The 24,747-nt window shown below is 30.4% G+C and overlaps 1 protein-coding gene across 1 annotated transcript in view; it reads right to left on the bottom strand.

The window, feature by feature from the left end:
• Positions 1 to 24,747, bottom strand: part of MDGA2 (MAM domain containing glycosylphosphatidylinositol anchor 2) — an 816,139-nt gene that overhangs the window by 466,130 nt on the left and 325,262 nt on the right. Inside the window, exon 7 of the mRNA XM_051978002.1 lies at positions 15,100 to 15,429. Coding sequence (XP_051833962.1) covers positions 15,100 to 15,429 — 330 coding nt within the window. The remainder of the gene's footprint in view (positions 1 to 15,099; positions 15,430 to 24,747) is intronic.

The raw sequence follows: 24,747 nt of genomic DNA, 5'->3' as shown, positions 1-24,747 counted from the left end.
TGAAGTTTTCTTAAACAAAAAAATAAAAGAAGGATTAGTAAAGGAAAATGAAAGAAGAAAAAATTAACTGAATTACATTTGCAAATCTTCAAAACAATGATAAGAAAAAATCAGTATAAATTTCATGAAAAAATTAAAGGCAATAAATAAGTCATTTCACATTTCTAGATCATTTTCATTTTTTAGAATTATAAACTGAAAAAATAGGAACTAAAAATTAAATGAAAGAACAATGATATAACACCAAAGAAAAAAGATCCCTAAGATAAAGATTTCATGAAAACTTTTAGAATTAAGAATTTGGAGGGAGAAAAAGTTGAATTAATTTATTCATGAAATCTTGTCATCTTCTATAAGTGGATGAATATATTTTCTAAGAAGAATACCAGAGAGGAAAATCATGTAACTGAAGAGAAGGGAATTAAAAAACTAAGAAAAGCAGGAGATACAACCCCCATTAAGTCAATATGTGGAATGATGAAGGGATATATGTGTCTTTACAAGATTGAGAGTTTTGAGAGAATAATATAAAATAAGAACTATTATTATGGGGAGGGAAGGGGGGCAGTGGTAGTAAACGGAATCATTTGTCCCCAAAGGGAAAGAATGATGGGGGAGCTTATTATCTATTTTATACCAGGAATCCATTTTCTACCCAATAAAAAACTGAGGACGTGTTTCAGAACACAATATATAGGACTACAAAAGAAATCTATTATATTAAAATAATTATCAAAATTAAAACAAAAAAAGTTCCAGGGGTCAGCTAGGTGGTGCAGTGGATAGAGCACCAGCCCTGAAATCAGGAGGACCTAAGTTCAAATTTGACCTAAGACACTTAACATTTCTTAGCTATATGACCCTGAGTAAATCCCTTAACATGCCCCCCCACCCCCCTCAAATTGTCTCAACAAAACAATAAGTAAATAAATTCTAAGATTCCAGTCTGAGATCCCAAGTATTTTTTAAAAATTTCCCAATGAAGATATACACACACACACTCATTTTTAAATGCATATAATAAAATATATAAAATGTTACATTTCATTTAAAAGATTAATAAGAATAAGGAGGCATTTTTTCATCCAAGATCACATTGAAATCTATAGAAATTTGTTCTTTATTCAACATAGAAAAGAGAAGCATCCATTAATATAAAACAAATAAAATATACATAATATATATTTAGTTTAACACATATGAAAAATAAAATAAAATAATAAAACTAAAACAAGCTTTAAAACATAATTATCTTGACACTCTACTAAGCATTTGAAATTTAAATGTTAGAGCATGAAAGCAGTTTTTAGGACTGCTTAATTGGTATTTTATTTTGGTTTTGAACTGTCCAAATCATTTCCTCTTAATGTTTTTTTCTGATCTATTGAGCTTATCCTCCTGCTGCTGACAAAATTCTTTAATAAATATTCAGCTTCCCAGCAAAGCTGGAAACCTACTAGAATTCATGAGGCTCCCTCCAAGGCAAGAAATGTCTATCTTAAATTTTATTATTTGGTTACCAATGCTCAAGAAAAAAAAAAGTAGAAAAAACAGAAGACGAAGGCTTATCCTTAGTTTAAGCAATAGAATTTCTTCTTTATCTACCAGATGCTCATACATACCAGGAAGTTGGGGTGAGGAAGGAAAGAAGAATGTTGTTCTTTCTCCTTTCCCCACTTTTCTTTGGAAGCTCAAGTAGAGAGAGCACATATTAGAAGTAGGAAGAACTAAAAGTTATCTCTCATTTTTTAAATAGACACAGCATTTCACAAGCAACACCATCATCTTGTCCCCACCACTTTAATGATGTAGCTAGAAAACTAAGGGAACAATCAAGATTCATTGCATCATACTGAATCATTCTTTTAGTCAGCCAATCATCAATCATTAATCAAGTGCCTACCTACTATGTGTCAGGGACTATGCTAAACATTCAGAATGCAAAAAGAGACAAAAGATAGTTCTTGTTTTTAAGGAGATTATGTGACAGTACACATGTAAATAAATATATAAACAGAGAGAGAGAGAGAGAGAGAGAGAGAGAGAATTAAAAGGGAATTGAGAGAGGAAAGAGAAGGGTTGGAGACTTCCATCAAATGGAAGTCAATAGGCAGAACTGAAGTGGGGTAGCATTCCTAGCACTCAATACTCAGAGAAAATGCTTAGAGCTAAGATATGATATGTCACATTCACTGAACAGCCAGGAAAGCTGTCCCTGGGTTGAAGAGCATATGGTTGTTGAAGCCAAGATAGCTAAGTATAAGAACTATGTCAGCCTAACTCTCCTCCAGATAATTTTAAAAATAAAGAGCCAAATCAAATTCTAGAGCAGCACAACTAACAAAGAGTTGGGATTAAATATAATTTCTAGCCTAAGACAGCTTTGGAGGTTGGAAAAAGAGATCTGTGACACTGGTCGGAACTGGTCAAAAGCAAAGGGCACCACCAACTGGGAACTCTGAGGCATGTGTGACAACAACAGAACTTCAGGAATTCTTACCAAAGACAATTAAGGCAATTAGACAGTTTGTCAGAAAGAAATTACAAAGAACTCCTATAACAGCATTGATACAGCACTGAATACTACTCAATAATCCCATTGTCCATGTCCAGTTCCATGTAGCAGTTCCAGGGTGGAAAGGAGTGCTTGCAATCTGAAAGAAGCAAGGATACTAGTCCATTTTTTGGGCAGAGAGAAGTATTAGTTTTTGTAGGTGCAAGAGAGTAGGGGCCCTTCTTGGATAAGGACCAGAATACAGAACAGGATAGCAAAGGCCACATCTTTTCCTATATCATACCACTTTGGAAGCATCTAAAAATTATAAATACCCAGAGTTAACTATGAAAACAGCAGTATGGTGGAGAAATCAATTTTGATGTAAATTTTAAAATATAAAATAGGCTAGAAAAATAAGCAAACAATAACAAAGAATCTATCCATAAAAATCTACTATAGTGATAGGGGAAATCAAGTTACAAACATATATCACTATATGAAAACAGCTATAATTAAACCCTCAAAAGAAAAAATATCAGATTGACTACAACAGCAAAAAAAATTCTTAAAAGAACTGAAAAAGATTTTTAAAATAAAATAAGAATGATAGAGTAAAAAGTGGTCAAAGAAATGATAAGGGCACAACCAAGATGGAGGATTGGGAGTAGCAACAATCTGAATTCTCTCAAAATTTAATTCTAAACAGCTTTAAAATAATGTCTCAAATTAAATCCCAAAGTGGCAGAGCCAACAAAAGATCAAGGCAAAACATTTTTCTGGTTTAAGAAAACTTAAAAGGTCTTCAGGAGAGATCTGTGATTCCAGGGAGGAGGCTGGTTTAGAGTACACACATACATAGTGGCAACAATAATGGCTGTTGCAGCAGCAGATACTACTTTGGAAAGTCTCAGACAAAGGCAGAAGAATCAGAAAACTGGTTTTAAAAGATTTTAGGGTATCCATTGATGGCATTGAATACTGCTGGTGCTAATTGGTGACTCTGTTGCTCATGCATAGTTCTGAATTTCCAGGTTCTAGGACATGGAGGTCATTCACAAAAGCACAGGCACCCTCTTCAGTTCTAGGATCAAGAAGCACACTTGTACTTGCAATGACAGGGGAAAAGGGGATCATTTTAGGTAAAGAATAGAGAACATATGAGAAGATATGTGGGCACATTTCTGTTTGGTTCACACTATTGTGAAAGCACCAAAAATTTGCACATCCTCAGAACTAACTCTAAAAACATTAACATAAAAAAGATTTAAGTTTGAGAAAGTGCCTTCTGATCACCAAGTGATGATATCCCAACTGTAACATAAAGTTCAAAATCAAGAAATAGGCTGGAAAAATGACCAGATTATTTTCCTCCTATTAGGAGGAAAAACTTGACTGTAAAAGGTTATTGTGGCAACAGGGAAGACGAAGGTATAAACTCAGGAGAAGATAACGTGAAAATATCTTATAAATAAAACCTCACATAATATGTTAATTTGACACAATCCCAACAAGAGTTTGTAAAAAGATTGAAAAAGAGACAAGAATGTTAAAGAAAAATTAAGAAAATAATTGAGTGATGCAAGGAAATTATAAAAAAGAATTGCTAGAGGCAGCTAGGTGACAGAGTGGATAGAGCACCAGCTCTGAAGTCAGGAGAAATTGAGTTCAAATCTGGTTTCAGATATAACACTTTCTAGCTGTATGACCAAGTTACTTCAGCAAAAGAGGGGGGAAAAAAAGAATTGATAGCTTGGTAAAAGAGCAACAAAAATGTTGGAAGATAGATAATTTAAGTATTATTGGACTACCAGAAAGGCATGATAAAAAGAGCTAGATATTATATTTCTAGAAATTACAAAGGAAAAATGCTCTTTTATCTCATCTCTAGGGAGTAAAATAGAAATTAAAGGAACTAACTGATCATCTAAAAGAGATCCCAAAATGAAAACTCTTAGGAATACTATAGCTAAATTTCAAAGCTTCCAGATCAAGAAGAAAATACTGAAAAGCAGCCAGACAGAAATCATTCAGATATCATGAGTCATAGTTAAGATCACACAAGATTTAATGTCTTCTATGGAGTTGGAATCCTTGGAATATGATATTCCAGAAAGGAAAGGAGCAAGGGATTACAACCCAGAACCACCTACACAGAAAAACTGAGCATAATCCTTTAGAAGGGGAAATGGCTATTCAATGAAACAGAACATTTTTAAGCACTCCTGATGAAAAGAACAGAACTAAATAGAAAATCTTACATTAAAAACACAAGATTCATGAAAAGTATAAATAAGATAGACATGAGAGAGTAATCAAATGAATTCAATAAGGTTAAACTATTTACATTTCTATATGGAAAGATTATTTATGTAACCTCTATATGTACTGACTAAGCTAGAGGGAACCTAGAGTTTCAGTGAACTCTGTTTGGAAAGAAGTATTTTTTTGTTTTGTATCATATGTAAAAAGTAACACTTTTTTTCCCAATTTCATTTGAATGACTTTAAAACACTGATGTTATCAATGGAAGCATTTCCAATGAGGAATAATTTTCCTATATGAATAAAGGGCAATGCTAAATTGACTCCAAATCCTTAATCTCTGTAAGAAAAGCTCCATGTGACATCAAAAGTTCATTGTGAACCAGGTTTCTTTCAGTTGAAAGTCAGAATTAGCTTTGCTCTTTATTATATTTGTGGTCTTGAAAAAGGTCTTACAAAGTTAAGGCTAAGCAAGCAGAGATATTTGATAAATTATATAATATTTCTTATTTTGTTGGCTTGTTTGGGGAACTTTTTGAAATATTCATTTTTTGTGAATTTGAAAAACACTGTATCTGGAAATAATTGTGATTTTCATCTATTATGATTACATATGATAATGTAGCATTGGCTCTATTGCAATGCTATTATATGGCCATAAAGAAACAAAGAATATCACTTATGCTTCTCAGAGCTCACAGAGAATTATTCTGATTTTGGGACAAAGATTCTAAAAACAATTACTAAAATCAAATTATTTTAAAAAATGCATCTTATGGGATCTGGAAAGCAAATCTGGCATAGCACAAACTGAAAGGTTCTACAATTCAAGAAAAGCTTCAAGACTGCTTCCAGCAACATAGTGTGTCTGACATTAAGGGCTGGCCTAAATTTTGAGTTTTATCACCAGAAGTTTTGCTACTATATTCACAGAATAATAAAATTGAAGTGTAGAAAAATAAAAAAAAATGGGCCTCAGTCATTTATAGCCCCTTTTCTTTCTATAGTAAAAGTGGCAAAATGTTGAAAAAGAAAGGTACTAAGATCTACTTTTGAAATGATCAATAAGTAGCATCCTACTAGAGAAAGGACCAATCATGTTAGTTTTGACATTAATAAAACTAGAAGAAAGAAGATGCAGGTGACCCAAGAGGCCACTCCACTCACCACATATTAGTAGATCTACAGGTAGGCATTTTAGGAAACTGGACATATGCAGACAAACTCCCAACATATTTTCCCCCATTTGAAATTTTTCTTCCCCTGAAAATAGGAAGGGATGCATTTTTTTAAATAATGGAGACAGAAGCTAAGGAGGAATTCTGGTGAAGTCATAGTATAGAGGCAGACTGAGGTATCATGTATAGAGCCTGGTGGCACTCTACCTACAAGAGGATTAATGTATGAGGGGTTTTTTTTAGGCAGAGGAGGGACTAATATTACCACATGAAAGGAGCAGGAAGAAATGGGGAGAGAAGTGAATGTGTGTTATTCCCTGGTCAAACTGAGAACTAGCAATAGAAAGAAATTCCTTTGCTTCAGTAGTAGAAAACTTGCAGGGGAATAAGTATGAGTAGATGAGGAGGGATAGAGGAAGGACTGAATATGGAAGAGGATGAAGATAGTCTTGCTTTGGTAGTGAGAAGTATTTTCATTGATGAATGATTCCTTTAGAGGAAGAGAGGTGGTCTGTGAAGGGACATGAAGACATTAGATGTGGCCTGGAGGATTTGGTGCTTTGAAAAGTCTACTACTTCTACTTTGAGAGGGAAAATTGGAACTCTTAGGAGCAACTTCTTCTTGAAGAAGAAGGTGAGCATGTATGCAGAAAGAAGATTTTGAGGAAAATGTGAAGAAAGATGGTAACCAGTGGTGAAGTACTTAATCAGGGACATGATGAAAGAGGAACATTTTCATGGGACCAGAGAGAACACTATTTCAATTGGTATTGTTCCAGAAATGAGACACAAAAAAACAGGAATATCCAAGAGACCACCACTAGAAGATGATGGCATAAAGGAGAATCTAGGATAGACACTGTAAATTTTGTTTGCATGAAAAGTACAGAGAAAAGATAGAATTCAGATAATAAAAATAAGGGTCATGAATTAAAGAATGAAGATTTAGAGTACAGAAAGAGATGACTGATAATGAAGTGAGAGATCTTTTGTGGAAAAGAAGGCAAAAAAATGAAATAAAATCTAAAGAATGGGATTAGTTGAAGGTAAGAAGAGAAGATGGAATTTAACTAAAAAGGGGGTGGTGAGATGGGGGAAATTAAATAATAACTGGATAAAATCAGATGAAAAATGATTTAAAAAACAAAATTTCAAAAGACAGAAGGAACAAATGAGAAGAGGAAACAAAGATTTAAAGGAAGAGATCCCATAGAAATAGGGCACCTTGAAAAAGAATAAGATAAAGCAACTCAGGGAACATAGTACTGTGTTTACAATAGAAGAAAAAATCCTAACTTGGAAAAATATTACACAGAGGAAATTATAAACAACTCTCATAAATTTAAACATGGATAGATTAAACAATCCTATAAATTGAAAAAGTGACATTCTGCATAAGAAAACAAAACATCACAATCTGTTATTTATTAGAAAAACATTTCAAAAGTAAATACAAACAAAAAAGAAAATTGGTTGAATGATAATAATTTACTATGCATCAAGTTAGTCCAGAAGAAATAGGAGTTATTACCATGTTATCTGACAAAACAAAAACAAACATAAAGGAAATAAAAATAGATAAACAAAAAAGCGAAATTATGCCAAAGGGAACTATAGAGAATAATTTAATATCATTAATAAATGTGTATGCTCCAAATACCCCACCACTCAAATACATAAAGGAAGCATTCTATTAAATTATGAGAAGATTTAGAGAGTAACACAATAGATACAGGAAATGTCCTTTCCTTTTTTAGTTTTAGATAAATCTTATAAAAAATTAAATGGAAAACTATAGATACAAATAAATTGTTGAAACTAGAGTTAAAAGATTTGTGGCGTCTTTAAAATGGGAGATCAAAATAAAAATTTGCATGTCTCTCTATCTAATGTAGTAGCTTTACAAAAACTCACCATGTTATAAACATAGAGAAATTGCAAACAAATTTAAAAAGGCATGAATAACTAATATACCCTTTATAGACCATAAAACAACAAATGTAGTAATTGGCTTAGGGAGCACAAAGAAAGATACAGATTCAAATGGAGACTTAACAATGTCAAATTATAGAAATAATTAATATCTACATAAAAATATTATAATTATTAAACAGTATACCAAAATTTCTGGAATGAAGCTAAAACAAAAAATTATATCCCTGCAATCATATGTTACAAAATAGAAAAAGAGAGAATTAATTAATTGAAAATGTATCTTTTTAAAATTACAAAACCAACAAAAAACAAACCTAAAATAAGCACAAAATAATAGATATTACAATTAGAGGAGAAACAAAGTGTAAAACCAAAAAAAAAAAAAAACCCAAAAAACAAAAAGCCAACAACAACAACCCTTTAGGAAGAAAAAAATTATAGTAACACTATTTCTTTGAAAATAATAATAAAATTGATAAACTTTTAACTAATGATTTCATCTTGCTGATATGTTAATGTGATTAAAAGAAGAGAAGAAATCACATTAACATATCAGCAAGATGAAATCACAACAAAAGCAGGAAAAATAAAATGAACAATCGAACATATTATACACAGATATATTCTAGAAAAAGTAAGAAGATGAAAGAAATATAGGAATATCTAAAATATAAAATATTTGAACTATCAGAAGAACAAATATTTACCTTAAGTAACCTAATCTCTGAAAAGGAAATCAATTTAGCTGTAAAGGAATTGCCAAAAGAAAAATTTAAAAGAAGCTACTTTGTCCTAATAAAATTCCTTATAAAAAATTCTATCAAGTTTTTCAGTGTTCATACTTCACAAATTGGTCTCAAAAATTGAAAAAGTAATGCACACTATCAGAAACATTTATTAAAACAAGTATCATTCTAATACCTAAACCTAGGAAAGAGAAAACTCTTGGCCAATAGACTAATATTATTAATGAATTTTGATTTTAACATTTTAAAGTCCTGTTGAATAAACCATGATGACATATCCAAGAAATGCAATGACCAAGTGGGATTTATACCAAGAAGGCAAGAAGAATTCAGCATTAGGAAAACAATCAGCATATTCAATCATATTATATCATATATTAAAAATCAAAGCATACAAAATCATAGGATCATCTTAATTGATGTAGAAAAAAATATCTTGACAAAGTACCCCTTTGTGCTAAAAACTCTACAAAATATAGGCACTGAGGGAATTTTCTCAATATAAATTTTAAAACTATTTAAAATAAAAGGAATCCTCATATGCAGTGAGGACATATTAGAATCTTCTAAAATAAATACAAGAGTTAATTAAAGATGTTCAATCTTCCCACTATTTGTGAGATATATATATATATATATATATATATATATATATATATAGTTTTGAAATTAGCAACAATAATAGGACAAGACAAAGAAACTAAATGCTAAAAAATGAAAATGAGACCCCATTTGCTAATTATGTAATTATATATCAAGACAATCCTAGAGAGTCAGAAAAGATATTAATTCAGACAATCAATAGCTTCAGCATTATTTCAATCAATAAAATAATTCATTAAAACATCATCAATTTTCCTACAAAATAAGAAAACATAAGAAGCTACAATATAAAGTAAATTCCCATTCCAAATAATTTTAAAATGCATACAATTTCTAGGGTTTACTTAATAAATACTTTTATAGAGTCTATTATAAAGTATTTAAAGAAAAAAGTAAAAATGATCCATGTGTATAGAAATATTTATGACATCTCTTTTTGTGTTTGCAAAATATTGGAAGCTGAGGAGAAACCCATAAGTGGGGGAATGGCTGAACAAATTATGATATATTAATATGATGGAATATTCTTGGTCTATAAGAAAGGATGAGAGGGATGATTTTAGAAAAAAAATCTGGGAAGACTTAAACTGATGCAAAGAGAAATAAGCAAAACCAAAAGAATAATTTACAAAATCACAGCAGTATTGTAAGGGTAACATCTAGAACAACCTCAGGAAATCTGATCAGCACCATGCCCTATCACAATTCCAAAAGATTCATGGCTAAAAATATCAACATTCAGAAATAGAACTGACAGTTTTACAATGCAAACTGAAGCATGTTTTTTTTTTTTTTTTCCCCTTACCTCCCTCCCCAAATATAGCCAATGCAAAAATTTATTTTATATGACAAGCTTTTATATTTCTTACTTCTTGATGGGTAGGGAATGGAGTGGAGCATGGAATGATTTTGAACTGAAAAAATACAATTGAACTTAAATAAATAACAAGTTAAATAACTGGAAGGATATTTAGTGTTCATGACTAAGGCAGAGAAATATAATAAAAATGACAATCATGTGGAAATTTATTTATATTTTAATGTTATTCCAATCCAATTGTCAAGAGCATACTTTATAGAGGTTGAAAAAATAATTTTAAAAATCTGGAAAAACAACAGCTCTAGAAAATCAAGGGAAATGATCAAAAGAACTAAGGGAAAGGGAGCATATTGCTTTCATATCTCAAGCTATATTACAAAGCAGCAATAATCAAAGCCATCTATTATTAATTTTAAAACAGAGAGCTCACCAGTGGAATAGACTAATCAGAAACTATAGAATTCAATAACCAGGCAATTAAGTAAAAAGAATAAATTGCCTTGGAAAATATCGTTATTTAATTTAAAAAAAAAAGAATTACTTGGAAAACTTGAAAAGTTTTAAAGATTTCAGAGAGCACAATAGTCTATATTTCATGATACCTTGTAAATGAATACAAGGCCTTTAATATTAAAAATAATACTAGCAAAATTAAGAGAAGAGATTCTCATAGTCTCACAGTCATGAATATGAAATGTATTATTAATCAAAAAAGAAATTATAAAGATAAAATAGATAACTTTGATGACATAAAATTGAAAAACTGCTACACTTAAAAGAATCAACGAATCTAAGATTAAAATGCCCAATTGCAGGAAAGTCTTTGGAAAAAAATTATCTGACAAGAATTTGGTACCCAAGATATTTCAATAATATGTGTGGAGATAAAATTACATAACATAATATGTAGGAAAAAATATTATTTACATATATCAATATATCATTATATTTATATAACTATATTATACATATTTATATGTAAGTAATGTAATAAGTAGGTAAATGTAATGTAATTAATGTAATAAATGTAATTTATTATACATAATAGCCATTTCTTAATAGTCAAAATATATAAACAAATAATTCTCAAAAGAATTACAAAATATTCACAATCATATGAAGGAAGCTCCAAATCACCAAAAATATGATGACTGTATTTCCAAAATAAAAAACAAAAAACCTAAGATTTTGTCTCATCTTGAAAACTTGCAAAGATCAATAAAGGGCAATAGTCAATGATGGATCTGAGGTACTAACCTCACACATATTAGATTAGTTAATATGACAAAAAAGGGAAATTATGATTTTTGGAGATATGTGAGAAAACTGGGAGACTAATGCATTATTAGAGGAGTGTGAACTCCTCTAATTGGAAATCAATTTGGACCTATGCCCAAATGGCTATAAAACCAAATATATATTTTGATCCAGCAATTTCACTTCTAGGTCTATATTCTCAAGAAAATTTTTTTCAAAAAGGGAAAAGAGTCTATTTGTACAAAAATATTTATAGTATCTCTTTTTGTCGGGCTAAGAATTGGAAATCAAGGAGATACCCATCAACTGGGGGAATGGGGTGATTGTAATGGAATATTATTTTACTATAAGGATGATTTCAGAAACACATGAAGACAAAAGAGCAGTAGAATATTGTATAAAGTAATAACAAAATTGTACAATGAAGGATTGTAAATGGCTTAGATATTCTAAGTACTACAAAGATCCAAGACAATCTCCCAAAATGATGAAAAATGCTCTCTGCCTCTAGAGAAATAATTATGTCTGAATATAGACTAAAGCATGTTTTTATATTCTTTGTGTGTGAGACTTTCTCTCTGTCTCAATCTGTATCTATCTCTCTGTCTTTGTCATTGTCTCTGTCTCTCTCAAGTTTTTGTTGTTTTTTTTTACAAAATTACTGATATGGAAATGTTTCATTTGTTTGCACATGTATATCAAATTACTTACCATCTCAGAGAGAGGGAAGGAGAGGGAAGGAGGTATAGAATTCCAAATTCAAAACTTAAAATAAATGCAAAAATTGTTGAGGAGTTCATGTAATCAGGGGAAAAATAAAATATATATTTTTTAAAATAGCCAATGTTGGAATGGTTGTAGAAAGACAGGCACACTGATGCATATTATTGGTGGAAGTATGAAACTGAAAAGAAACTTGTAACTATGAAAATAAAATTATTAAAATTTCATATCCTTTGAACTAGACACTCCATTCCTGGGCTCATTTATAACTTCAGGAAACCATCAATAAGAAGAAAATGTCCATATATCGCAAAATATTTACAGCAGTCTTTTGTGTTAGTAAAACAAACAAACAAACAAACAAACAACAACAAAAAAAAAAAAAAAACGGACAAAATATATGAGCATCAACCAGGGAATGGCTAAACAAATTGTGTTGCATGAATGTAGGTGGATTAATGTACTATAAGAAATAAATACAACAAAGCATGGAAATATTTATGAAAGAAGTAAGCAAAATCAAGAAAATTGCATACACAGCAACCACAACAATGTAAATGGACAGAGCTACATGTGAAAAAGTTAAAAGTGAATGTACAAAATTATAAATAAAATTTTAAAGATTAATAAAGAGCATAATGACAAGAAATGAGAAGACATGCTAAACCCATTCCTTTGTGCAGGTAGAAGGTACACAGGTGTTATATATTGCAAACATTTCCAGACATTTTCATTTGTATTGATCAATTTTTCTGATTTTTTTCTCTCTCAAAAATATATTTTTTGGTATGAGATAGCTCTCTGGGAATAGGAAAAGGGAAGATACTTAGCATTACTATAAGGATATTAGACACAGATATCCATAAAAACTTTATTTAAAAAGACTTAAATATAAGGATATAAAAGATGGTAAGAAAAATTTTCCTTTCTAGTTAAAAAATGGGTGTTAGCTAACAGGAATGGGACATAATTGTATGTAGAAATGTCACGTTATTATTTCTTTAGGATTCCATAATACCTTTTGAGTCTCTGTAATTTTTTAACTAAAATTCTTCAAACTCATTTTTCATTTGAAGAAATTGAAACCATGGGTGGTTAAGTTCATCCTTCAATGTCATACGGATAGCAATGATTTCCAGACCAATTCTAGAGACATAAAATTTAGACTTGCACTTTCCTTCTCTGTTTATTAACATTAATGAATAAGATTATAATACCATTAGTTTTTCTCATACTCTTTTTCTCTTAGGTAATCTTAGTTTTCATTTGGACCTATCCTTTTTAAGCTACAGTCAAATTTGATATGTACCCAAAGAACTCTATGTATGCTCTAATAACATGTGAATCACTCATGTAGCATTATATGGTTAACTCTGAAGCGACGTTTTTTTTTTTTTGTTTTGTTTTGTTTTGTTTTGTTTTTTTCAGATCTCTAAAACGGTCAATCCTGGGAATCATGTATTTTTGTAATTGGCAAAAATTTGACTTCAATATTTCAAAACAATTTAGTTGAGAAAATGTTATTTTATTTTGAAAGGAAGTCTGTGATCAACAGACACATGTATGTATATATAATCTAGATCTTCATTTTTTTCACTAATTAAAAAGTGGGACAACTTTTAGAAATACAGTTCTAGATGATAACAAATTTGATTAGCTTAAAGAGGGGATAATAATATATTCTTAGAGAGAACAAGAGCTTAGTGTGGTCTGTAAATAGGAACTACAAGAATGAGAAAGTATATAGTACAGTGAAAAACTCACTGACTTTGGAGTTGGAAGATACTTCTGATAAATACTACCTGTGAGGACTTTGTCAAAACCCTTATCCTCTTTTGGTCTCAGTTTCTTCAATTGTGTAATGAAAATGATGGACTAGATGTCCTCAGGTTCAATGAAACGATCTATGAACTCAAGACACAAGATCTTAGATTCATTATCAATGTAAATATTGACAAGATAATATACATTCAAGCTGATTTTTGATTGCAGAGTATAAACAAAGCAAAGAATATACTTCTTGAAGTATCTTAGTGAATTCTTCTCCTAGTATTTAAAAAAATATTCCAATGAAAATGACACTAGAAATAAATAGAAAAGAAAAATAAATTTATTTAGCAGAAAGTTTAAGAAGCAAAACTTCTTAAACTTTTTTCCCACCTGCATCCCCTTTTCACCAGAGAATTCTTTTACATGATCCTAGGTATGTGGGTATATAAAAGAGATATACAAATCTTACTTTTGTGATCCCCACATTCAGTTACAAGACCATCTATGAAATCATGAATCACAGTTTAAGAAGCTGGGCTCTGGAGTATAACTGATCTTGAAAGATCATATTGTGCATCCTTCTATCCCATGCTAGGGTGGTCCCTTACACTTTCGTGATCACATCTAAATTAGCACAAATAAATGACAATGTGTTTACAAAAATAAATATTCAGAATGGATGTGTTTTAACTCAATTGAAAATGTAATTAATTCTGACTCTCATTTTAAAGGAAATTCCAATTATCTTTTAAAAATCATAAATTTAATTTTTGCACAATTCCAATTATTTTGTGATTGTTGAAGACAAATTAAAGTTATTTTTTTTACTTCAAATCTAATTTTATTTTATATATTAACCTATTTAAACATTTAAAACAATTTTACTATAGTCTATTTTATACAATAACTTACAGATATTGAATCATACTAAAAGCTAATGTAACATCTCTATGATTTTTACTTCAAAAAGCATTTTATTCTAAAAAAAATAGTTTTCATAATGCAGTATCTATTACTCAGACACAAAATCTTCTTTTAAAAAAATCTTTCTTGCTAGGGAAGAATAAAGATCAAAAAGCTTCATCTATTTGCACATGTATAATCTATAATCAATTGCTTACCATCTCAGAGAAGAACTAAAGGGGAGGAAAGGAAAGAATTTAGAACTCAAAAAAATCAATATTAAAAATATTTTACATGCAATTAAGGGAAATATTATTTTTTGAAAAAGTTATATCTACTAAGCAAAGAATAACTGTTCTCATATAATTCTAAAAATATGGACATCCTTTGTCATGTAATATCTTACCTGTGCTGCTGGATATGTTAACATCAATACTTATATCTGATATGCCTCCTCCTTTTAGGGATGCTACACATGTGTATGTTCCAAAGTCAGTAAATTTCAAATCAATGATGTCCAAGTTTGTCGTTCCAGGGGAAACATCAGGATCAGTCTGTGTTATAACCATCCGCTCAGAACTTCTTAAGGGACGTCCATTTTTAAACCAACTAAAAGTTAACTCCTCAGAAGGAATAGCTTCTACTTGGCAAGATATTTTCACCTCACGTCCAATCTGGATGGTGTCATCTTTGTGATAAGGATCCGGTGTAATCCAAAACCGTCCTTTTTTTAATGCTAAAACATAAAAATTTTCAAAAAATATCTTAACTTGGATATTCAGCTATTATGTTTACTTTTAATTTTATAAAATGAAAATCATCAAACTGTATCTGCATTCTTTGTAAATTCCACATTTTATATTAAATGGTTTTCTGCTATTAAAACATTTATGAAATTAGCTATAGAACTAAAATACAAGTTAAAGATTTTTATTTGCAAACTTTGATTACTACTGTTCTGATGTTGGACAACTGTTTACAGTCTAGGAAATCATCAAAACTTTTTTATTTGTTCTTTACAAAATATTATGGAATTTATCTACAATCTGTTAACTGCAATGTTTGCTATGTCTACAACTACAGGATGGCTAATAAGTGATTGGACAAAAATTAACAAACCACTGTATTGGATTGGACAAAATAAACATTTAATCAACATTCATGTTGTTGATCATTTAAAATTATATTTACATTTGAAATGATTAGAAACTGTTTTGTAGATGGATAAAACCTTTGCCTGATTGAAAGAGGTGACTATAATATTGCTGTAAAGGAATAGCATACATATATTAAATTTAAAATAATTATTTTATGGTTAGCTATTAAAATACTTATTAAATACAATTTTAAAACTATAAGTTTTTTTTTTTAAATATAAATATCCTTTGCAGCTAGATGGCAACTGAGGATATCTTGACTGAATGAAGCTGCAGACAATATAGGAATCTCTTGCAATGACAATTCTCTTAAGTATTTCTTGGCAAATATTAAGATAAAATCTGCATAATCCTAGATTCCTTTGACTCTTTGAATCAATTTTTATACTGTCTAAGAACTAGTTTTTAAAGTCAACTTATATTATTTATTGCATATTTTATCTATTTTTTTCTTGCTTGCCATTTATTAAGGGAAAGATAGAAAGAACATGATAGAAAATGTTAGCAAATGTAAGCAATCAGACTCTAATAGTTACAATAAGCTTGCTAATTATTGATGACGCAGCTATATTATCTTGACACATATATTTGGTTTTTTTTCTGTTTAAACATCATTTGTATTAAAATAAATATCTTTTTATTATGAAAGGAAATGTATATCCATAGCACAAGCATTTTCACCTCAAATTTTCATTAATTTTGGGTAATGAAAGCTGGAATAGGCATTGGAAATAATTATTAAATAATCATTATAGATGGTTTGCTGAAAAGGAGGAATGTAATTTAAATATGCTGGTAGACATAGCCAAAAGATAAAAATTATTTAGAAACTTCATATACAAAGATCCAAGCTTAATTAGAAGCATTAAAATAAGAATGATTTTAAATCTAACATTTTTTATTTTACTATTACCTTTTAGTGTAATCAGTAGCCAGACATATAAATATTAATTCCCCTAGCTATGTGTTAATACTTGACAAAAAGATATTTCAAGATAATGATAGGCACATAATATAATTATCTCAGTTCATGTATTTGTATTGATAAATAAAGCAAAATATAACAATTCATTACATATATCCCTTGTACTAGAAATGTCAATGATAGGATATTGTCTATACATCATATGCTATATAGTCCTTTGCACAAATATAAAGACAATTTCATAACTTGAAATGGAAATTAGCTTTTACAACACAATGCAAACCATAAGAATATGAGATATTCTTTAAGTACTGATTTATAACTAGAGGTTGCAGTGGATAGAGCATGGGGCTTAGAATCATCTTCACGAGTTCAAATCTACTTTCAAATACTAACTAGCTGTGTGACCCTGAGCAAGTCACTTAATCTTCTTTGTCACAGTTCCTCATATGTAAAATGAGTTACGGAAGAAAATTCTAAAGTTCTCCAGTATTTTTGCCAAGTAAATGCCAAAGGGAGTGATTAAAAGTCAGATACAACTAAATTACTGAAGAACAGCAGCAGATTTATAAAATATTTTGAGAGGCAATTATAATCTATCTTGTTAGCTCAGTGGTACTTTCAATGAAATACTCTCTTCATTTACTTAGTTTTTACTTTTTACATTTTAAGATTATGTAAATCCCACAAGAACTTTTTTAAGAAATCAGTTTCAGATAAGCACTTAATATTATAATGTTATAATCAAGGAATTTTCTAATTTCTAATTTTCTAAGGATTGTATTCTTTAAATTTTCTTTTTATATTGATTCAAAAAGTTAAATGATGATTATTACATAGTATCCAAGGATAGTATATAATCTGAAAAATATAATACCTGAAGCAATGTAGGCAGTTTGGTGTCATGGTTTAAAAGAAAAAAGCTGGATATAAAATCCAATTAACTAGGTTCAAATCAAATTTGCTTTATTTTGAAGACTCATTTAAAAATTAGAGAGTTGTGCAAAACAATACATGATAAAATTATACAATGATTGTCACAGACCCCAAAAGTTTTATAAATATAATTTGTAAATATAAGATTTTTAATCTATAATAGTAAAAGAAAGAAAAGGTTACCACTTATAATTGCATTACTTGGTATAAAACAATCCAATATAATGTCTTTAAGTATGTATGTATATATAGTAAGTCTGTGTGTATATATAGTTTTAACTTAAAGATGAAATAGTAATTACCTTTTTCAGGGATTGATAAGAGCTAAGAGCCAGAGTGAACAAAGCACATGGTGACATAACTCCTCCCCAGTCCCTCTGTCCTAAATGGGGAAGAGGATACTCCCTTTAGTGGGAGCAAGAAACTGAAGTAGGGACAGAAACTGGAGAGATGAAATCAGAGGACATACAAGGAACAATAAACAGGTTGGTACAAAGGATTAAAGCATTTAAAGATATAAAAAACTACTTTGACTACATCACAAAAATACATCTTTTTAAACTATTCATTCTTTAAGATTAATTGATATAGTCTCAGACTATTTTAATCCTTTCTTGACTAATGCTTACTTGAATATTTTTTAAATCAAGATAAGTAAAATATGTGTTTATATTTCTATATTAGTGAAGATTTTATGCTGGAAGAAGACAGAACAGCTAAGAAATAGGTAAACATTTTCTATCCTCATTCAATTGTTATCAAAAATCTATAATAGCTAACATTTCTTTAGTTATATTGCGATCATTAGGTAATTTCTTGTTTAATTTGATAAGAATGATCTCCATCTGAATGGAAAAAGTCAGCTTTTATGAATTTATTTTTGATTTTTTCATTTAACACATTTAACTTTTTATTTAAATATTTAGACATTATGCCATTCAAGGCATACATACCTGGTATTGGTATTTACTGCCTAGCCTTTCAGCAAAATGTAGTTTCACTCATATCTTTTGAATCAATTTTGTTGTTGTTGTTGTTGCCTTGTCTGACATCATGCCTTTCTCTTTTCAGCTGAAGTATAAAAATTTCTTGGACCTCTTATTTAACTGTTTGAATCTTTTCATGTCATAAATGTTTCTTCTAAAGAATATACTGAGAGATTTTGCTTTCTAATACAATCTGCTATCACTTTCTGTTTTATGGGTAAGTTCATCCCATTCCTATTCAGAGTTAAGGTCATTAATTATTTTATTTCTTTCCAACTATTCTTTATTTCTCTTTGCTTCCTATCCATATCTTTTAGAGAAGAAAAGAGTGGTGAGAAAAGAGTATGTTCAGCACCTGCACTCTAGATTTAATGCAATCTGCTTCTGTTGCCCTATCTCCTTTCTCTTTTCCTTGCCCAAAGATTAATCATGAGGTCTTATCCATTATTCCTTTCCTTTATAATCCTCTTCGCAATATATCTTTGTGATTAGAATATTTTTAGTCAACTAATGTCCCCTTTAATTTTTCCTCCCTCTTATTCCCCACTCCCTTCTGAGGAAGAAACTCCTATTTCCTTCTATATCCAACCATGTGTATTTTTCTTACCTTTGACCAGTATAGATGAATGTGTGGTGTCATCCTTCACCATATACCTTTCTTGTCATTTGCATTATTTTGTATTTGTTTTTTCCTACTATGAGATAAGTTCTATCACCCTTCTTCTTTCTTTCTTACCAGTAAGATGTTCCTTTCATCTTCCTTTTCCTTTCTTCATTTAAAATCATTAAGACATAACAAAATTTCTTCCAGAATGTCTTATTAGAATCCTCTCTGTACACTGATAATACCATTCTGATAGAACACATGTTTTCTCTTCCAAAATTAGGGTGTAAATAGATAATTATTATTTATTTTGGAGGCAATTGGTTAAGTTGGAGGTTAAGAGTCTGAGCCTGGGTTTGAACTCAAGTCCTACTCATTCTGGAGCTGATATCCAATGCATCACCTACCTGTCCCTGGTTTATCATTATTTAATTCTTTATGATTGAACAGTCCATATTTTCTTTTTAATGTTTCTTTTATACCTATATTTATATTATCAAGTTTTTGTTCAGTTTGGATCTTTTTATCATAAGTCTTATCATAAGCAAAAGAAGAAATATAAAAAACCTGATTTATTTCTATAAGACAGATAGTCATGTTCCACTTCTCAAGGTAAGAAATTTAAGTTATCTATAGCCATTTTTAAAAAATTCTCTAAATTAGTACTAGAGAAATGCAAAATTAAATAATTCTGGGAACTCACCACACAAATGACCAAATAGTGAAAATGATAAATCTTTGAAGGACTATGGGAAATTGGAAGGACACAGTCATTCTGAAAAACAATTTGGAATTGTACATATAAATTTACTAAGCAGTACCTTTAATAGGCCTACAGTAAAAATTGATCAAATACATAGAAAAAGGTGCTATACATTCAAATATATATAAGACAGCTCTTTTTGATGCTAAAATACTGGAACTTAACAAGCTGTCCATCAATTGAGTAATTACTGAATAAACTATGGTATGTGGAATTATGCCATAAAAATAAGGATGTTATGTTGATGATTTTAAAGAGAAATGGAAAGATTTAAATGAACTAATACAGATTTTGAAAAGGATAATCAGAAGATTATTTTATGGTATAACAACAATACTATAAAATAAATCATTTTAAGGATTTTTATAAAGTGAAGAATTAGATAACCAGAACCAAAATAAATTATAACAACACTATAAAAAACAAACAACTTTGAAAGCTATGAGTACTATGATCAATATAATAAAAACTTAAGATACCATAGGAATCATATTTTCTCCTGAGGCAGAGGTGATAAACTTAAGATACATGCATATATATATATACAAATATATGTAAAGCTACAAATTTATTTTTGTGATTATGCATATTTTTACAAGAAACTTGTTGCTGTAGTGTGCTACAAATGTGAAGTATTTCAAATAAAGTCACTATTATTAGTTTTAGTTAATTGTAAATAACCTCTCATGAAGTGGAAGAAATCTGTAAATGTGATGAAAAAAAAAATCAGTAACACTTTTTAAAAAGAAATGGTTGAATAGCTTCCATTACATTAAAAATCCATTCCTCCTCTTTAGAATTATATTCATTTTTACTGGATAAACTATTCCTTGTTTGTTTAGGCTATATATTTTTGGCCTTTTTCATATTCCAAGAACTAAATCTTCGAATTGGGAGACTATGAAAATAACTCTGTATAAATAAGATATATTTACAACAAATTAGAAATAATCTCAGAAGAAAGGTACTAGCATTAAGGGGGATTGGAAAAGTCTTCTTTCAGAAGTTGAAATTTTAGCTGACTTGAAGGGAAGTCAGGAGAGTTAGATAAAGAGGGAGAGAATTCCAGGTATGGGACACAAACATTGAAAATATATATGACTTCCGGGGTGTAGGCAAGATAGAGGATTAAACTCAGAAACTTGCTTAAGCCCTCTCAGTTTCCCTCTAAAAATACATGGAATCAACCATCCGAAAGTCGGATGGAATGAAACAACTTTTCAATTCAAATAGACTGGAAACACTTTAAGAAAAGTCAGTCTCACTGGAGTGAAAAGGGTGTTCAGCCCTGCTCAGATTGACTTTGGAAAAGCTGGTGAGAAGGACTTAATCACAGCAAATCAACAACTAAGATCTTCAGTCCTGGCTCAGTAGAAGAGCAAGTCAGTGGGGCTGCTTGAATCCCAGCTCAGAAGGCAAACTGGGAAATCATGCTGTTTCCTGAAAAGAACAAGCTCAAAGAGCTCAGAGCTCAAAACTAAAAGTAAACAAAAAAGAAAAGGAAAGAAAATGAGCAACAGACAAAAATATTGATCATAGAAAGTTACTATGATGACAGGACAGACCAAAACTCAAACTCAGACAAGGATAGTATGTCCACAGAAGAAATCTTAGAGTGATACAAATTAATCTCAAACCCAATGAACTTATTAGAAGTGCTCATAAAAGACATTAAAAGGCAAATAATGGAGGCAGAAGAAAAATGAGGAAGGGAATGAGAGATATGCATGAGAAAGTGAACAGCTTAGAAAAGGAAGAAAAAAATTATCTGAAGAAAACAATTCTTTAAACAATAGAATTAACTAAATGGAAATAGAAATACAAAAGATAAAAAAGAAAATCACATATTAAAAACTTAAAACAGAGCAAATGGAAGCTAATGACTTTGTGTGACACCAAGAATCAGTCAAACTAAAAAGAATGAAAAAAGAAAGAAAAAGAGAAAAACCTCATTGAAAAAAACAGCTGATCTGGAAAATAGATCCAGAAGAAACAATTTAAAAATTATTGGCCTATCTGAAGGCCATAACCAAAAAACAAAACAAAACAAAACAAAACAAAACAAACAAACAAACAAAAAAACCCAACCTGGAGAGCATTTTTCAAAGGATCATTAAGGAAAATAAACAAAACAATATTCTAGAAACAGAAGAGGAAATACTCTTTGAAAGAATCCATTGATCACCTTCAGAAAGAGATTCCACAAGGAAAATCCTAAGGAACATTGTTGTGAAACTCCAAAATTACAATCTCAAGGGAAAAAAATACTGCAAACTGCCAGACAAAAACAATTCAAATATTATGGAACAATAGAAAGAATTATTCAAAATCTGGCAGCTTCCACAATAAAGGATCAGAGGACCTAGAATACCATATTCTGGAAGGCAAAGGATCTAGGGTTACAAGCAACAATAAAATACCCAGAGAGATTCAGCATCATCTTTCAGGGGAGGAGATAGAACTTCAATGAAAAGATTTTCAATCATTCTATCAAAAAAACAGAACTAAACAGAAAATTTAATCTGCAAAGGCAGGACTCAAGAGGAGCACAGAAAGGTAAACAAGGGGAAAATATATATTATTTAAAGGTTAAACTGTTTACATTCCTAGATGGGAAAATGATATCTATAACTCTTGAGAACTGTATCTGCCACTGGGGCAGACAGAGAAGGGCATCAGATAGACAAGGGGTGTAGTTGTGAATGGACTCTGATGTGATGACAGCAAAGAAAACACATTAAGAGGTAGGAGAAAAAAGTGTATACTGGAAAGAGAGGAAAGGGGAGATATGATAGGAAAATTAGTTTATATGAAGAAATACCGAAGAACTATTACAAACTAGGGAAAGAAGGGAGGAGAATGAACATTGTCTGAAGCTTGATCTCATCAGTTTGGGCTCTAAGAGGGAATAATCTAATCAATTAATTGGGTATATAAATTTATTTAATCCTATAAAGAAGTAGGAGGAGAAGGAAGAAAAGTAAAGGATTTTTCAGATTAGAAGGGAGGACAGAAACCATAAGGTAAAAGGGAAAAGAAGGTGGGGAAAGATTGATAGAAGATAAGGGAGTGGGTTAAGTGGGTTAAAAAAAACACTATTAAAAGAAGGGACAGGGTGATAGGAGGTAAGGTAGAATGTAGTTGGGTGGAAAAAAAACACACACACAACTAAGCACAGGGTGAAAAGAGAACAAAAGTATATTTAGGGGAGAAAATAAGATGGAAGGACATACAGTGTATGTATCATGTAATCATGACTATGAATGGGAATGGAAGGAATTCTCACATAAAAGTGAAGTGAAGAATAGACTGTTCTAAAAATCAGAATCCTACCATATGTTGTTTAAAAGAAACACATTTGACACAAAGAAACAACATACAAAGTAAAGAGAAAAGACTAGAATAGTATTTATTATCTCAGCTGAAGTAAGAAAGCAAGGGTAGTAGTTCTAACCTCAGATAAAACAAAACTAAAAATAGAACTTATTAAAAGAGATAAATAAAGAAAGTACATTTTGATAAAGAGTATCATAAATAATGAAATAATAACAATATGAAATGTGTGTGCACCAAATGGTAGAACAAGCAATACTAAATGTGTATTACTAAAGGTACCGCAGGCAAAATCCTAGAGAAGATTTTAAGCCAGTTACAGGAAGAGATAGACAGTAAAACTATCCTAATGGGGGGCCTAAACCTCAGAATCAAACAAATCTAATCATAAAATGAACAAGAAAGAATCTAGGGAGGTTAATAGCATTCTAGAAAACCTAAATATGATAGACACTTTTCTGGAGAAAAGAGAATAGGGACAAAAGGGAATACACATTTTTTCTCAGCATGTATATGTCAATATAAATTAAAACTTACCATGTATTAGGGTATAAAAACCTCACAATCAAATGCAGAAAGGTGAAAATAATAAATGCTTCATTTTCAGACCACATGGTAAGAAAAATATTATTCAATAAAGGGCCAGGAATAGACCAAAAAAATGGAAACTACATAATCTAATTCTAAGGAATGAGTGGGTAAAACAACAAATCACAGAAACAAACTGCAATTTCATTCAAGAGAATGAGGATAGTGAGACAAGATGACAAAACCTATAGGATGCAGCCAAAGCAGTTCTTAGAGAAAATTTTTTATCTCTCAATAGTTACATAAATAAAATAAAGAAAGAGGAGATCAATGAATTAGGCATGCAACTAAAAAACTGAGAAAAAGAATAAATTCACCTCCCGACACACAATGAAATATTACATTAGAAATTTTGAATCTCAAAGGATAGATTAATAAAACTGAATCTAAGCAAACTATTGAACTAATAAATAAAATAGTTGGCATTATGAAAACAAAATAGATAAACCTTCAGTTAATTTGTCTAGTTTGTTTGGTTAACTTGTCTGTCCTGATTGCAAGCTGGTGGTTTGGCAAATTTGCTACAAAAGGCAAAGCTCTGGAAGAGCACTGAGCCCTAGAAGAACAAGGGACTAGCCCAATTACACAGCATTGGAAGTCAATCAGCAGAATTGCCCCAGGGGAAACTAGAGCAGCTGTCACTCCTTTTCATTAAGAGTAGAACAAAAAGCAAAAAAGAACTCTCAAAATAGGCAGCTTTTATATATAGAGAGAAAGACAAATCAATTCCAGGTGAAGCCCCAAAGAGATATATAGCTTGTT

Source organism: Antechinus flavipes, chromosome 2 (genome assembly GCF_016432865.1).
Source record: "Antechinus flavipes isolate AdamAnt ecotype Samford, QLD, Australia chromosome 2, AdamAnt_v2, whole genome shotgun sequence".
Taxonomy (NCBI): Eukaryota; Metazoa; Chordata; class Mammalia; order Dasyuromorphia; family Dasyuridae; genus Antechinus; species Antechinus flavipes.
This window is presented reverse-complemented; position numbering and strand designations above follow the sequence as displayed.